Source organism: Microtus oregoni, unplaced genomic scaffold (genome assembly GCF_018167655.1).
Source record: "Microtus oregoni isolate MIOR12 unplaced genomic scaffold, Mior012 000014F_ref0000157, whole genome shotgun sequence".
Lineage (NCBI taxonomy): Eukaryota > Metazoa > Chordata > Mammalia > Rodentia > Cricetidae > Microtus > Microtus oregoni.
In genome coordinates, this window is record NW_024543073.1 from 15,404,968 (window position 1) to 15,422,299 (window position 17,332).

Sequence of the window (17,332 nt, forward strand, 5' to 3'; positions counted from 1 at the left end):
TAGCTTCTCTTTCAATAGGTAACCATTTGCCATTTCTTCACACAAGAATTGTTTTACTCAATTTAAAATTTCTCAGTAGAGGCGGGGAGTTAGAGAGATGGCTCAGTTGTTAGGATCATTTTCTGCTGTTCCAGTGGGCACTTTTTGGTTCCCAGCAGCTACATCAGGAGTCTGAGAAACACCGGTAGCTCTCTGGCTCCCCTGGGCACCCACACACAGCACAAACCCTCCATACTCATAAACTTCTTTTTCTTTCTAGCAGGGCATGGGTAACACATGCATGCCTGTAATCTCAGCACTCAGCATGTGGAGGCAGGAGGACCAAGAACAGAAGGCCAGTCTTGGCTATAAGAGACCCTGCCTTGGGGCTGGAGAGATGGCTCAGTGGTTAAGGGCTCTGACTTTTTTCCCAAAGGTCCTGAGTTTAATTCCCAGCAACCACCTAGTGGCTCACTACCATCTATAATGAGATCTGGTGCCCTCTTCTGTTGTATAGGTACGCATGCAGGTAGAACACTGTACCTAATAAATACATAGTTCTTTTTTTGTTTGTTTGTTTGTTTTTTTTTCGAGACAGGGTTTCTCTGTGGCTTTGGAGCCTGTCCTGGAACTAGCTCTGTAGACCAGGCTGGTCTCGAACTCCCGAGTACTGGGATTAAAGGCGTGTGCCACCATCGCCCGGCTTAAATACGTAATTCTGAGAGAGAGAGAGAGAGAGAGAGAGAGAGAGAGAGAGAGAGAGACCCTGTCTCAAAAACAAAACCAGTGTCTATCTATGCTCTGGGTACGAGCTGGTGGTAAGGCACTTCTCTCAAACTATTTTATTGTCTTTTTGAGATAAGGTCTTGCTAGATAGTCCGTGCTGACCACTTGTCGTGACCTTCCTGAAAGCGTTAGAGGTTGTGTACAAAGGGAGTATGAAGGGTACTCTTGGCGGGAGCCAGGTAGTACCACAACGTTACTGGAACTGTAGCAGTTTACAGCTCTATTCCAGGAAAGTTTTCCCCAATGCAAGGGTAACAACTAGACTAAGTCTCCCAATGCACCACCAGGCTTTGTATTTTTGCACACTTTGCCTTTTCTCTAGAACTCCTTAATAGTCCATAAAAGATTCTGTTAAGTGGGCTGGGCGTGAAGTTCTGTGGTACCGTGCATACCGATTATGCTAGGGGCCTTGGGTTCAAACTCCAGCACCGCGCGGGCGGGGTTTGGGAGTTGGGGTGTTTTACAAGTTTGAGTCTGAAGATCGAGCTGCTTCCCTACTCTTTTTTCAACAACCCCCGCCGTTTTACAGAAGAAGGAATATCTAGTTGAGTTCAAAATCTCTGCTTCACTGGTAACCGAAGCTACAGAGCGTTGCAGTTGCTATGGTTCCCGGCGCCCGCAGCGTGACGTCATCCGCGGCGCAGTTTGATTACGCTATGATTTCCGGCGCCTCTTTGCGAGCCGGGCCGCGGGGAGGAGAAACTTAGCTATCAGTGTGGCAGGGTCATGAAGAGGAGGCGGTGGCGGGAGAGCGGAGGAGGCGGAGGGGGCGCGAAATTGCGGTAGCCAGCCCTGGGCTGGTGATTGTGGCCGTGTGGGAGGGCGAGGGTCCGAGCCCTCGGGCAGCGGCCGGGGCTCTGGGCTGAGCGCGGCTGTGGAGCCGCCGCTCCCGGCCCCCTGGCTCCGCCATGTTCCGCAGGGCACGCCTTAGCGTGAAGCCGAATGTCAGGCCTGGTGGAGGCTCCAGGGGCTCCGCCGCTCCTAATCCCCAACGTGTACCGGAGGTTCCCAGGCCTCCCGAGCCTGCCACCGAGTCCGCTCCGAAGCCAGCGGAGCCCATAGATGTGCCTGCGCCTGCGGTGGCTTCCGGGGGAGCGGAGCCCCAGGAAAAGGCTCCCAGGAGCAGGTATGGTCTTCTAGAACGAGCATGAAGCGGAGTACCTCGTCTGCAGCAAGCCTTTGGCTTGAGCTGGACGAAACCACTCCTAGCTGCAGTTTAATTCCCTGATCAGAAGGTGTGACTGCTGATTCTGTCATGATTCTCGAGGAGACCCCCCCCCCCTTTCTTTTTTTACAGGGATGGGAATTCAGGTTTCACAATTCTGAATTCACGAATAGGCACACTATCACTAGGAATTTAATTCTCCTGGAGCACTTTACTCGGAAAGCAGTTTGGGATTATCATTTTGTGAATATTTATTTTTAAAAGGAGAACACCAATGTTACTTGAATTTCTTTTTCCCCCTCCACGCGGTGATGCAGTTGAACCCCAGCGCCTCATGCGTGTCAGGCAAGCGCCCTGTCAGAGCCACACCTGCAGAATTTGTCAAACTCAGGTTGCTTATTTTGGTTTGAGTGTGTACTCCTTTATAGTTACAATGTTTCCCTAATTAAGACGCCTCGCTTTAGCGTCAAATACCATATTTGAATGCAGGACTCTACTTCTTAGTTTAAGAATTTAAAGTAGGCCGTCCTCAGTGAAAATTTATTCCTCTCTTCGATGTCAGTAGTACCTCCTTTGGGGCAGTATTTTGAGATCAGATATGATTTTATAAACTGTTTTGAGAATGACATGGAAGAGAGTAGTTCCTCCAAATTTACTAATTTCAAAAAAAGTGACAAGAACCAGGTGTAGTCCACATGCATTTAGTCCTAGTAATCGAGAGGCTGAGGCAGGTGGATCTGTGAGTTTGAGGCCAGCCTGGTCTACGGAGTGAGTTGTAGAACAGTCAGGATTATGTAGACGCTGTCTCAAAAAACAAAACAAGGAAAGGTGATGGTACAATGATTGCAGTTTTACACAGAGGAAGAAGCCAGTAAACTGCTAATCACGTTGAGTGACAGGGAGATGGTACGAATTACGTTTGCATAGCAACAGCATTTCTTCTGTGATCTGAGTTGGTGCTCTGTGTTATTTTGATATTTCAATGATTCTCCATATTTCCAAGTTTGTACTTAGAATGAAAACACTAGTGCTGGTCATTACTCAAAGTGGTTTGGATATTTTTGTTAGCTGTGAATGCATGATGATTGATCGTTTATAAATTGCCCTTAGGCCATGGTCCTAAGATGTCTAGATTATTTACACACACACATAAATTTGTTGTTGGTTTTGTTTTGTTTTGTTTTTTAGGCAGGATTTCACTATGTGGCTTTGACTTGCCTGGAACAAAGAGATCCATCGCCTCTGCCTTCTGAGTACTGGGATTAAAAGCATGTGCCACCATGTCCAGCAGTTTTTCTTTCTTTCTTTTTTTTTTTAAGAGAGAATTTTCATGTAGCTCAGGCTGGCCTAGAACTGACTGTGCATGAGGAGATGCCCTTGGATTCCTGATCCCACTGCTGTGCCTTCTGAATGCTGAAGTGGCAGATGTGTGCAGCTGTGCCTGGTTCCTGTGGCACAGGCGATGGAAGCCAGGCCTCCATGCATGCCGCCTAAGCATTCAGCCAGCTTAGCTACATCCCAAGTCCTTTTTCCTTATTTGATGAGACCATTTTGTTCTGGGTTTTTGCTAGTTGTAGAAACCAACAGAGTATGCATTTAAAGTAGAAAATGCCAGTGGTTGATGTGTTACATTGTTTTAAGGGTCACAGTTTTTGCTGAACCCCAGGGCTTTGTGCATATTAGACAAGCAGTCTACCATTGAGTTTTATCTGTCTTCAGCTTTAGGAAAAGAGTTTCAATTAAAAGTCTTTTTAGAGAGATTATACCAGAGGTTAAGATAGCTTCAACTTTATATAGAAGTAACGATAAGATAAAAATAGACTTAAAATCTTGATTTATATCTCCCCCCTAAAGTCAGTCAGTCAGTCTGTCTGTCTGTCTGTCTGTCTATCTATCTATCTATCTATCTATCTGCATTAGTGTTTTGCCTGTATGTATGTTTATGTGAAGGTATCAGATCCCTTAGAACTGGAGTTACAGACAGTTGTGAGCTGCCATGTGGGTGCTGGGAATTGAGCCAGGGTCCTCTGAAAGAGCAGCCAGTGCTCTTAACCAATGAGCCATCTCTCAAGTCCCTATACCCCCTTTTCAATGTTAAATGATAGTACTTATTTATGGAGTATGATTTGTTATTTCGGTATGTATTTGGAATGTGTCATGGTATGATATATCACTTTAAAAGTTTATTATTTCTTTGTGTTGATCATTCCAGATCTTTTCTATAACAGTCTTGTGATAAAAATTGTCAACCACAGTTATCTTGCCTGCTAAAGTGCGTTATTAGAAGTAGATGTTAATGCTATTCAACTTCACCTCTGGTTTCTTTTTTTTTTTTTTTTTGCTTTTTGAGACAGGGTTTCTCTGTGACTGTCCTGAACTCCCTGTAGAGCAGGCTGGGCTTGAACTCAGAGATCTGCCTGCCTCTGTGATGTGACTGAAGGTGTACACCACTGTGCCCGGCTATTTGCTTTTAAGAAATTTTATGCATGTGGGTGTTTGGCTTTGTGCACCACTTGCATGCCTGGTGCTCCTGGAAACTAGAAGAGGCTGTTAGATACCCTGGAACTGGAGTTACAGACAGTTGTGAGCTACATCTGGGTTCTGGGAATTGAACCCAAGCAGCCAGTGCTCTTTCTTAATCTTGAGTCGTGACATCAGCCCATTTCTGAGAGACTTATATCTGATTTGGACCATAGTCAATATGACTAGTTCTTTTTTTTTTTCTCCTGTTTTTTGAGCTAGGGTCTCATGTAGCCTAAGCTAGCCTCAACTCGTATGTTGAGGATGATTATAAACTTTTCTGATCCTTCTGCTTCCACTTCCTCAGTATTGCGATTGCAGACATGTAGCAAAACAAAAATGTCCAAACCTCTCAGCTGTTTATTTATTAAAAATTTGCTAATTAAGCCTTGTTTTGTCTTAGCTGTTGTTTCGTGCTCAGCATGTTATTAATGTTTTATGTTGGGCTTAGGGATTGAAGTTTGAAAAAGATTAACTTAAACAAACTTCTTAGAATTTACACGCACAAAAACTATTTTTTGTCATTTGAAGATTTTGTGTGTGTGTGTGTGAGTGTGTATGTGAATGTCATGTGTGTGCAGGTGTCCATGGAGGACAGAAAGTGTGGGATCTATGGAGCTAGAGTTCCGGGTGTTTTTGCGCCATTCTGGTCCTGGAGGAGTAAGAGTACATTTATCCCTCTCAGCAGCCCTGCTTTGTTCTGAGATAGTCTTACCTGGTAGGTAGCTCAAACTGCTTGGCTTCAGACTCATGGCAGTCTGTCTGCCTCAGCTTCCCTTTGCTGGGAATAGTGTGTGAGCTCTCACATCCGGCTAAGAAAGTTTTAAACAAGTCAATTGCAACTCTGTTGTAATCAACATAAATCTGAGAAGTCATGTTTTTATGCATTTTTTCTGTTTGGAGACCTTAATATAGTTTTAAAACTAGCATAAGATTCATGACGTCCACTCTTTCTTTTATATTTCAACAGTGATGCAAAGACTGGTGATGAAAATAATGTTGAAGAGTCCAGCAAACCATCCTCTACTGTTTCTCAGAGAAGAAAGCGAGTGCCAAGCACTTCTAGTCTTGCGAAGCCTACTGTCAGTGTTCCTTCACAGTGTCAACCCTTGTCTGCAGTTAACCACGATGCTCTGCAGCCCAGCCCTGCTCCAGCTAAAGACAAGCCCCCGTGTTCAGATAGATACCGAATATACAAGGCCAGGAAACTAAGAGAGATGCTGAAAGAAGAGTTGAGAAAAGAGAAGGTAAGTTGAAGAAACGCAAAATTTAGATGCTGCCTGCTAGATTTCTATATTTAGCTTTAGAAGAAAAAGAAGTATGTGTGGAAATGGATGGGAAAATAATACCAGATAATGACTCGTGTGTAACATAACATCTTGTGTAATACAAAGTAATAGAGTGGTATATTATTTGTGTTTTAATAAATAAAGCTTGCCTGAAGTTCAGAGGATAAAGCAGCCATACTAGTCAGCTACATAGCCAGGCAACAATGCACACACCTTTAATCCCAGGACTCGGAGACAGAGGGATCTCTGTGAGTTCAAGGCCACCCTGGGCCACGTGAGATTGAATCTGTGTAAAGAAGAAACAGAGCTCACACAAAAGTGATTCCAGCATTTGGGATCCCATGCCTTTAATCCCAGCATTAGGGAGGTGGAGACAGGAGTGATATAGCTGTACAGAGAGAGGACTGTAAAGGGGAAGAGACAGGAACTCAGGAGAATATGGAGTCTGAGGATTCGTGGAGACAGAATCTTGCCTTTTGGGTCTAAATTTTTGGCAGAGGTAAAAGGTCTCTCTAGTGATTGGCTGCTTTGCTTGTCTGATCTTCAAGTTGAACCCCAGTATCTGTCTCTGGGTTTTTATTATTTGTGCTTCAAAGTAAACCTTGTAAATTTACTTTTTTTTCAACTGATAGACTTTATTATTATTACTATTTATTAATTTTCAGGGTTTTTTGGGGGGGCAGTTGTGACTCAATGTGTAACTCACTCTGTAGTCAAGACCATCTTACTGACCCAGCCATCCATATCTTGTATCATCACATTTTCCTTGATAGTCATTTTAAAATTATTTTATTCATTTAAATTTTTCACTAGTTTTGGTGATAATAAAAAGTAAGTTTTTTATGAACATGCAGATAGATACACAAGCATATGAAAATAGTTTCCATAAAAATGTCTAAGCGATGTGGAGTAATTTGAATTAAAATAAGTATAACCAAGCAAATGTGAATGTTTTAAATTGAACTATGGCCAAAAAACTTACGCAGTGCATATAATAAGAGTGTGTCCCTTTTAATGAGGCACGGTATACAGTGGAACAGTGATAAAGCTGGCTTTGGAGTTAGAAATGTAGGCTTCATCCCTTACTAGCAGTGTGGTGTTGGGCGGCTTAGTCTTTTTTGTATCTCTGTTTCTCCTTCTCTGTAGAATATTACCAATAATGATACGAAAACCTCACTGGAGGATTTTGAAGATTTATTATTCATGCATTTGAACTAATGTGTTTTAGTGTTTAGAAAGTAGTGAACAACAAATGTCAGCTGTTTTAGCTAATTACAGAATACCTCATTTTGGTAGTGTTGGGGATTGAACTCTGTACCTCATATATGCGAGGCAGGTGCTTTAACACTGAGCCACATTCCTAGCTTCGATAAACAGAATTGTATACGCTGAGCTTTTTATCTAGTGCCAATTTTTTGGATTTTTTTCTCTCTCCTTCCTTCCTTCCTTCCTTCCTTCTTTCGATGTATATGAATGCTCTATCTGCATGTATGACTTTATGTCAGAAGAGGGCACCAGATCTCACTATAGATGGTTGTGAGCCACCATGTGCTTGCTGGGAATTTTGAACTCAGGACCTCTGGAAGAGCAGTCAGTGCTCTTAACCGCTGAGCCGTCTCCCTAGCTCCCAACTTCTTGGATTTTAAAAATTGTTAAGAGGTGATTCATGGGGCTGGAGAGATGGCTCAGTGGTTAAGAGCATTGCCTGCTCTTCCAAAGGTCCTGAGTTCAATTCCCAGAAACCACTTGGTGGCTCACAACCATCTGTAATGGGGTCTGGTGCCCTCTTCTGGCCTGCAGGCATACACACAGACAGAATATTGTATACATAACAAATAAATAAATAAATACATATTAAAAAAAAAAAGAGGTGATTCATCTTTGAGAAACTTTTCTCCATGCTCTCTTAGGTTTGGTAACTGTCTTCAGAGTGCCTCTCCATCTTAACTCTTGCTGTGAAGCCCATGGTAAAATATCTTTAATTAAGATAAGGGTTTGGAGAGGTGGTTCACTGGTTAAAAGTGCTTGCTTTACGATCTTGGATCCCAGCACCTATGTAACAAGTTGGACATCCCACAAATGGCTGTAATCTCACCTCTGAGACGGGCTAGGATCACTGGGTCTTGCTGATTTCTACTCTAGCTAAGATGTAAGCCCTTGCCTCAAAAGACTTAAGTAGAGAGTGATATAGGGTGACACTCAGTGGCCTTTTCTGGCCTCCCTGGGGCATGGACACATCTGCCCATGCTCACACATACGTGCATACACACAAATCAAATTACATCATCATAAAACATCTATAATAAAACCTCTAATTCTGCTTTATTTTAAAATGCTACTAAGGAAAATGAAAAACTACTAAGGATATTGTATAATACAACATTCAGGTTATAAATGATTTCTTAAAATTAGGTATAATTATAGTAATATTAAAGCACTTTAAGTCAGTGGGTTGTGTATTTGAGTTTACTGTGTCTGAAATTATTTTGTTCATAAAATCTCTGTATATAGAAACAGTGGAAAAACAAATTTGCTACAAATGAAAGCCAGAGGCCACCAGATCGTTCAAAAATGACCATGAGAGACTTCATATATTACCTGCCAGATAACAATCCAATGACGTAAGTAGAATTTATTTGTGCTTTAATTTCATTGGGTATATAGTGATATGGCACTTTTAGAGTACAGTTTCATGTTTTTTAGAAGCTTGATGATAAAATAAAATTTCTAACAAAATGAGTATAGATACATTTTTCTCCTGGGGTACTGAGGTCTAAGCTGATGCTCTTCCCACGTGCGGTACTCAATCGTGCTCTATCAAGTGATACTTTCTGGGATGATAATGATGCCCTTCCTTTATCTCCAAGATGAAAAGGGGCTCCTTTATTGTTTTAATTATCAGGATAGAGTATAACTTCTATTTGTTATGTACTATAATACTATAGAAAGGAATCTTTAGTTTTTATGCCCTATACATTAGTAACGGTACAGTTTGAGTAACAAGTCCTTCACGAACAAAGCTTTAATTCTTTAATTAAAGTTAGCCTGAGATAGAAGGTAGAAATCCTGGAAATCTGTTCATTGTGATTTTGGTGGTGTAGGATATGGAATTAGTGTATTTCTTCAGTATAAGTGTCTTTTACGTTTACCCGGTCTTTGTTGGCCTCATTGAAGGAAGGGCAAGAAACATAAGTTTGAGTTTGACAGCTATTGGTTGGAGATGAGCCACCTAGGTTGCTTCATTTCCCAGAGCTGAGAGTCTCTCTTCACTAAGGAATTAGCGGGTAAAAACATTTCTGATTTAGCCCACAGCAGATATTGGTGCTTGATGAGTTTTTTTATCTATTTATTTAGGTTGGGATGTGTGCTGGGAATCAAGTTAATTCTCAGCCTTCACTGAGCTCATTTCCCAGGCACAGGGAAAAATGATTGCTGAACATTTTAATGACATGTTTTAGTATATTGTATTAAAAATAGGGGGGCTGGAAAGATGGCTCAGAGGTTAAGAGCACTGACTTCTCTTCCAGAGGACCTGGGTTCAATTCCCAGCACCCACACGGCCGCTCACAACTGTCTGTAACTCCAGCTCCAGTGAACCCGACACCCATGATAAAACAATAATGCACATGAAATAAAAAGAAAACATAAAAATAGAAGCTAATATATTTTTTGGTTATAGATATAATTGATATAATTATAGATATAATCCTATAGATAGAATTGATAAAATATCAATTTATTTAAAAGTATTCTTTTATTTGCACTTAACAGTTCTTCAGTGGAACAAGAAAAGAAAACCGAAAAATCCTTGGCTCCTACCCCGGCAAGAGAGTGAGCATCTTATCTTGCTCTTTTACATATGTTGTTTATGTGCCTTTCTGTTGTTGCTGGGCACCAAATTGGGACTACACACAGGTGCCTTACCACTGAGTTACACCCACCATTGGATACACTTTTAAAATGAAGTCTAATGTCCTTCCTTTTTCCCCCTTTTTCCTTCCTTCTTTTCTTTCTCTTCTCTCTCTCTCTCTCTCTCCCCCTTCCCCTCCCCCTACCTTCCTCTCTTCCTTTCTTTTCTTACAGGCACAGTGTGTTGTGTGTTTATACATGTGTGTCTTGTCTTACTCAGTTACTCTTGATTGAGGCAAGGTCTCTTCTGATTTTGACTTGTCTATCTAGTCAGCTTATCATCGAAATCCCTTGTCTACAATTCCTCATGCTTCTGGATAAACAGTTTATCCACGGAACACCCCTACCCCCAGCCTCAAATGAATCTTTCTGTTGTACTATTTATATTTGATTGGCTCCTGAAAATAGACTCATTTAAGAATAGAAGCTGTTAGGGTAGCCAAGGCTAATAGAGAAACACTCTCTCAAAAAAGAAAAAAGAAAAAAAAGGAAATATAGAAGCTGTAGCTGCTCATGGTAACTCATGTGTCTAACCTCAGTCCTTGAGAGGCTGAGGCAGGAGGATCTCAGGGTCAAGACCAGTGTGGACTACTGACGTGTGACATTCCTGGAGAGATATGAATAAATGTCTACTTGTCCCAGGTAAGGGGCTGGTGATAGACTCATAAGGATACCAGCTTGGTTAACCAATGAATTTTATGGGTGTTCATTGTCAGGAATACGAGTGAGAGGTTATTCACTGGATTATAAGTTATTTCAAAGACAGCTGCATCATCAGAGCCCAACCCAGCTTGGACGATGACTCATGAAAGCTGAGAAACTGGCACTGCACAGCTTGAAGGCAGTTCAGCAGGTTGGAGAGTGTCTTTTAGACATCACAGCTCCATTGGTCCACTTTCTTCTAGGTGGCTTGGCTTATCCAAGAGGGTTTCTCAGAGTCTTTACTGCTTATATGCACTTGGAGAGGGAAGGTCAGTTTTAGGGACTTCCTGAAGCCTTTGAGTTGTTAGCTCCTGAGCTTAACAAGCTTCTTTAGGAACATCCCATGTCTTAAGCTTCTCTTCCACTGAGAAGGTTCTATAGGAAATTGCCACACAGCAGGTACACAGGGAGAACCTGTCTCAAAACCACACACACACACACTTAGATTCTTTCATAATGAAAGGGTTATAGTATTTGTGTAATATATATGTAATTGACTGATATTATGATTTACATTTATACATGTATATTTGTGCCTGTGTGTCCATCTGAGTGCCATAACTTGTGGAGGTCATAGGACAGCCTGAGGATCAGTTCTCTCCTTCTAACTTTTGGGTTCCATGTATTGGACATAGGTTGTCAGGCTTGGCATCTTATCTCACTGGCCTCACGAGTTTTGTATTAAAGATGTTCAAATTGGGAATTATGAGACAGGATCTTACTATGTAGCCTTGGCTAGTTTAAAACTTGCTATGTAGATCATGCTGGGCCCTGAACTCTGAGTGCTAGGACTAAAGGCCTGCACTGCTATGCCCAGCAAATGGAGTTGTTTGTTGTACAAAAACAGTAGTTTTAAGTAGTAAAAACCTCAAATAAGGTGTTGGAGAGTTGGCTCAGAGGTTAAGAGCTCTGACTTTTCTTCCAGAGGTCCTGGGTTCAATTCCCAGCAACCATGTGTTGGCTCACAGCTGTCTGTAATGAGATCTGGTGCCCTCTTCTGGTGTGCAGACATATATATGAAGGGAGAACACTGCTCACGCAATCAATCAATCAATCAATCAATCAATCAATAAATGCTTTTTAAACGTTCAAAAGAGCAAAGGGAATGTATACAGTAGTCTTCCCACCTTTGTTTTTTCATGGTTTAAAAGTCTGTGGTTCTCCCTCTTTCCCCCTGAAGCAACAAATGTTAACAATTACAATAATGCATTTTTTTTATTACATGTATTTATTGTGTGTATTTGTGTGTATATATGCGGGCACATGCATGCCCTGGTGAGTGTGGAAGTGAGAAGATAGTTTGTGGGAGTCAGTGTGTGTTCTGGAGACTGAAGTCAGGTTTTCAGGCTTTGTACAAGAGACTTAACCACTGAGCCATCTCATCAGCTCACCGATTTTTTTATTTATTTATTTTTTATTTATTTATTTTGCTTTTTCGAGACAGGGTTTCTCTGTGGCTTTGGAGCCTGACCTGGAACTAGCTCTTGTAGACCAGGCTGGTCTCGAACTCCCAGAGATCCGCCTGCCTCTGCCTCCCGAGTGCTGGGATTAAAGGCGTGCGCCACCACCGCCCGGCAGCTCACCGATTTTTAAATATATCATTCCAGATTTATAATTTATGTGTACTTCAATAAAATATTAAGCTGACATTGTGGTGGAAAGTAAGATTTGAATTCACCTTTTAACAAACCAAGTTATAATTGGGTAGGAGCAAGAAGTTCTGGGCTTTTGCACCGTAGGCTGATGGAATACCTGAGAGCTGGACAAGGTAGTGTACCCTTGTGACCCCAGCAGATGAGAGACTGAGTCTGCAGCCAGTGTGGGGCCACATGGTGGGCACGAGCACCAGGCTACCTAGGGCTTCATAGTAACATCCTATCTCATAGAGTAGGAAAATAAAAAAAAAACTACAAAAACATACACCAGGAAATATATTTCAGAAAAAAGATTTTGCACATTTTTATCACAAAGCATCGAGAAATGTTTGACATGATAGAAATGCTCAGCTTAAGATACCGTTTATTCATTTTTTTTATTATTGGCCTCAAACCCAAGATAGACTATATACCAGTGAGTTACACATCTGATACCATTTGTTTATTTTAAAAGCGAGAAAAGATTTATTATTATTATGTTTTCAGATTCCTTATTAAATGCTACCAAGTATCTGAGTGGTGATGGTGAACACTTTTAATCCTAGCCCTTGGGAGGCAGAGGCAGATGGATTTCTGAGCTAAAGGCCGGCCTGGCTTACAGAGTGAGTTCCGGGACAACTAGTGCTGCACAGTGAAACCCTGTCTGAAAGCAAACAAACAAAAGCTACCAAACAAAATTTGAAAGAAAATCTTATAACTTCTCCCTTCTCTGTGTATTTATCCATCTGTCCATCTGTTTATTTTAGTCAGGTTCTTAATGTAAACTCCATATTGACCTAGAACTTTTGGTCCTTTTGTGTCGGCCTTCTTAGTGCCAAGATTACATTGTGTACCACCATGCCTGGCAGGTTATCTGAAAAGTTAACTTATAGGGAAAGTTTGAAATATCTGAGTTATTGCTCATTAATAACTTGTTTTGAATTCAGACTTCTCAGGAAATGCTAAGTTAATGACTGTTTACATTCAGTAGGCAAGACAATCAGAGCACTCAAGATGCTGATGATAATGGAGATGTGGAAGAGAAGGCGGATGATGGGCCACTGCTGGTTCCTCGAGTAAAAGTGGCAGAAGATGGTTCTATTATTTTAGATGAAGAAAGGTGAGTTAAAGAGATGGGGAGGGGGGAGATGATGGCAGAGAACATATCACATTGTTGAGGAGAGGTTCTGTTTCTGAATCTGTCAGTATAACTTTATAAACCCCCGTATATATTCATATCATAAATAGTGTAAAAAGGAAATCAAACTAAATTAATATGTAATTTTAGTATGTTTTGCACGAGATGGTATCGCTCTCCTATTTTCTGTCAGCCTTTTACTTCTCCTCTTGCTGCTAATCCAGTCCGGCTGCTGAGCCAGCTGTGTGCTATTGTCCACTGAGGGTGGATTTCTAGGATTGACTTAGTTATGAAGTTGGTATTTAGGTTTTATCAAATGTAGTAGTTTCACTTTGTTGATATTTTTGAGACAGGGTGTCACTGTGTAGCCCTGGCTGGCCTGGAACTCACTTTGTAGTCCAGGTTGGTCCCTAACTTTACAGGTATTCACCTTTCTCTGCTCCTGAGTGCTAGGATTAAAGTTGAGTGCCACTATACCTCACACTAATTTTGTATTTGGGTGTATGGTTGTAATGGACAATTCCTTGAAAATTGAGTTATGTGTGGTTGTAAGCTTTCTGATGTGGGTGCTGGGAGCTGAATTTGAATCCTCTGGAAGAGCAGCAAGCACTTTTTTTGTTAAAAATGCACACACACACACAAAAGCATACACATCTTGTTTTTTAATTCTTTGAGAGTTTCCAGTTTTGTGCATCATGTTTTGATCATATTTCCAGATCCACTTTCTTCCTTTGTGACCCCCCTTTTTTTTAAAAAAAATAAACCCTTCAAGACCAGTGAGTGCTACTCAAATATTCTTGAATGTATGGTATTCCACTAGAGCATGGTCAGCTTTATTAGGTCAACTTTATTATTCTTAGAGAAAAGTATCTCTCTTTTACCAATAGCTATCAGTTGCTATTTGGTGCACAGGTAGGGGTGGGATTTTGTGCTCAACTCCCCTGTCCATGCTGGAATTTCTTCTAGTTCGGGGTTGTAAAGGTTCTGTGCATTCTGTTACAGTCACTGTGAGTTCATATGTGTAGCTGCTACCTTGCTGTGTGTCCAGAAGCTGTCTCTTTGTAGTTATCCTGCCTCTTAAAGTTTTTTCACCCTCCCTTCCCATAGTGATTCTTGAGCCTTGGGAGGAGTATGTGTTAGGACTTAGATTTTGTAGTCTCTTATATTCACTGCACTTTGGCCTTGTGGGTCTCTGTTAATCATCATCTACTGCACAAATCAGTCTCTCAGATGAGACTGAGGGTTGCACTGATCTACAGTATAACAGTATACAGCATATACATGGTATAACAATAAGTCATTAGAAGCATCAAGCAATTCTTAACTGCATATCTCTCCAGCTCTAAAGTGTATATTTTATAAGGGATGAGTTAAAAAAGAGAAATGAAAGGTTTTGAAAGTTTAGTTAGTAAAAATGTACATGACATTTAAATTCGATTATAATAATCATAGATGTAATACTGATAATAAGTTTTTATAGTTGATGGTGATTTTACATGTCATTAACCATTAAAGAAATATTAGCCCAGGGGCCATATAGAAACTAACAAAACAAACCCAGTTGTGGTGACACATGCCTGCAGTCTCATGAGTTGAGATAGATGAACAGGAATTTTAAGCTATCCCCAGCCACACAGCGAGTCCTCTAGCCTGGACTAAATAAAGCCTGGTCAAACAGACAGAGAGACAGAAAAACAAAAAAGGCAATAGAAGTGTTGTTTCTTAGGTAGTCCAAGTTATTTTGAAACACTGTAATGAAAACAGGTTGGCATTTATGTCTGCTGCTTAGGAATAATGTTCAGAAAGTTTGTATTTTGAATTTAAATATAATTTTTTTTCAAATTATGTTTTATATTTTTGATATTACCGATATGATAAGTTTTAAAATACAGCCAGTTAAATCTCATCATCTGTTCTTTTTCATGCTTGTTTTTAGTGTGACTCTTTGAAAATGTCTTTCTTTCAGTTTAACTGTAGAAGTTTTGAGAACAAAAGGTCCCTGTGTTGTTGAGGAAAATGATCCTATATTTGAGCGTGGCTCAACAACCACATATTCCAGCTTCAGGAAAAACTATTATTCAAAACCATGGTCAAATGAAGGTAACTAATTCTCATTAAAAGTTGTATGCTGATTTTTTTTTTTAATGAAGTGAACTATTTTATGTTATCTTTTTTTGTTTGTTTGTTTGTTTCTCTCTCTCTCTGAGACAGGGTTTCTCTGTGTAACAGCTCTGGCTGTATTGGAATTCACTTTGTAGACCAGGTTGACCTCCAGTTCATTGAGGTCTGCCTGCCTCTGCTTCCAAAGTGCTGGGATTAAAGACATGCACCCCCTGCCGGGCGGTGGTGGCGCACGCCTTTAATCCCAGCACTCGGGAGGCAGAGGCAGGCGGATCTCTGGGAGTTCGAGACCAGCCTGGTCTACAAGAGCTAGTTCCAGGACAGGCTCCAAAACCACAGAGAAACCCTGTCTCGAAAAAAAACAAAAAAAACAAAAAAACAAAACAAAACAAAACAAAAGACATGCACCCCCACCTCCTGGCTCTATTTTATGTTTTCTAATTAAATCAGACTTGTAAATAAAATGTCAACTGACATTTTGTCTTTTATCCATTTAATTTTATTGGTTCCCCTCCCTTTTTCCCCTACTGTCTTTCTTTACCCTGGAAATCATTCTAAGAATTAGCATTCTAAGAATCCATTTTCCTGGGTTCTTAAGCTTTTTCAAATTCTACAGAGAAACAACATTTAAGTGACTAATTGACAGTATTTCTGTGTAAGCACGATGTGTACCCGTAGAGCATTCTGCTTCCAATGTTTCTAATCATCATGTCCTCCTTGAAAACATGGTCACCTTGCATTTCTACAGCTGGTCCCCTGCAGTGAAGTTACTGACCTAGAATGTAAGCATCAAGGACTCTTAGGCCAGACAATCATTAATTTGAGACCAGTCTGGCCTATATAAAGAATCTTACCTCTCTTGGTGATGCTGGCTCACCCCTTTAATCCCAGCACTCGGGAGGCAGAGGCAGGTGGATCTCTGTGAAATCGAGGCCAGTCTGGTCTACATAGTGAGTTCCAGGACAGTCAGAGCTACACAGAGAAACCTGTCTTGACCCTCCCCCCAAAGATTTTTACCTCAAATAAACAAACAAAAAAACCATACAACAGCAACAAAATGTACTTAATATATGTTTCATGATGGTACTTACTGCTTTTTAGAATATAGTTTGCGGAAAACTTTTTAAGCATGGCAGAATATAGGACAAAAAGTAAGATTCTGTACTTCCCTTCTGACTTATCAATTCTGTGGCGTTTTTTTTTTTTGTTTTGTTTTGTTTTTTTCAGATACCTTCTGTCTGGCTTGTCACGTTTTCCTCACTTCCTCCCTCTCCTCAACATGTTAGAAAACACCACAGCCCCTTCAGTCTAGTTAGTATTTTTCTAAGTGCTTTTTCCTTCCTTCCTTCCTTCCTTCCTTTCTTAAAGATTTATTTATTTGTTTATTAGTTTCCATGTCTGCCTACATGCCAGAAGAGGGCATCAGATCTGTGAGCCACCATGTGGTTGCTGGGAATTGAACTCAGGTCCTCTGGAAGAACAGTCAGCATTCTTAACCTGTGAGCCATCTCTCCAGCCCCCTGCTTTTCTTTTTTCTTTTTCTTTTTTTTTTTTTGCCAGTCATTGAGTATTTTATTTCTTGTAGGTGGCCAAACACAGAAGCCCCAACAATTTATACTTTTACCAATTGTCTATAAAAAGTATTATTTTACCATAGCTTTGATAATAATAATTTCTAAGTTTTATTGGCTTATGGATATCTAATATTCCAAAATACTTCTTTATATTATATGCAGTTGTTTGATAGCAATAAGATTCAGGATATACTATATTTAGTATTTTTGTTTTTTAATTCTTATTTAAAACAATTTCTCAATTTAAATATATTTGATCATATTCTTCCTTTTCCCACAGTTCATCCAGATCTTCCTACCCATCCAACTTTAAGTTCTTTCTCAAAAAATAAGTGAAAAAAGTCCATACAACAACAAAATGCCCAAAACCTTGAAAGCAAAATACAATGTCACCCAAAAAGGGGAAAAAAAAAGCCCAAACAAAAAACACCAAAAACCCACCAAACTGTAACCAAATAAAAATGCACATGCACACACACAAATCTGTGGGATCTGTTATTTGTTGGTCAGTAACT

At 40.5% G+C, this 17,332-nt stretch overlaps 1 protein-coding gene across 2 annotated transcripts in view; it reads left to right on the forward strand.

The window, feature by feature from the left end:
- Window positions 1-1,452: 1,452 nt before the first annotated feature.
- The window catches only part of Bdp1 (B double prime 1, subunit of RNA polymerase III transcription initiation factor IIIB), a 93,264-nt gene continuing 77,384 nt past the window's right edge, over window positions 1,453-17,332 (forward strand). For both annotated transcript variants that reach the window (XM_041663344.1, XM_041663345.1), the window contains exons 1-6: window positions 1,453-1,891; window positions 5,421-5,697; window positions 8,251-8,360; window positions 9,511-9,570; window positions 12,973-13,104; window positions 15,089-15,222. In XM_041663344.1, coding sequence (XP_041519278.1) covers window positions 1,674-1,891; window positions 5,421-5,697; window positions 8,251-8,360; window positions 9,511-9,570; window positions 12,973-13,104; window positions 15,089-15,222 — 931 coding nt within the window. In that variant the 5' untranslated portion in view covers window positions 1,453-1,673. The remainder of the gene's footprint in view (window positions 1,892-5,420; window positions 5,698-8,250; window positions 8,361-9,510; window positions 9,571-12,972; window positions 13,105-15,088; window positions 15,223-17,332) is intronic.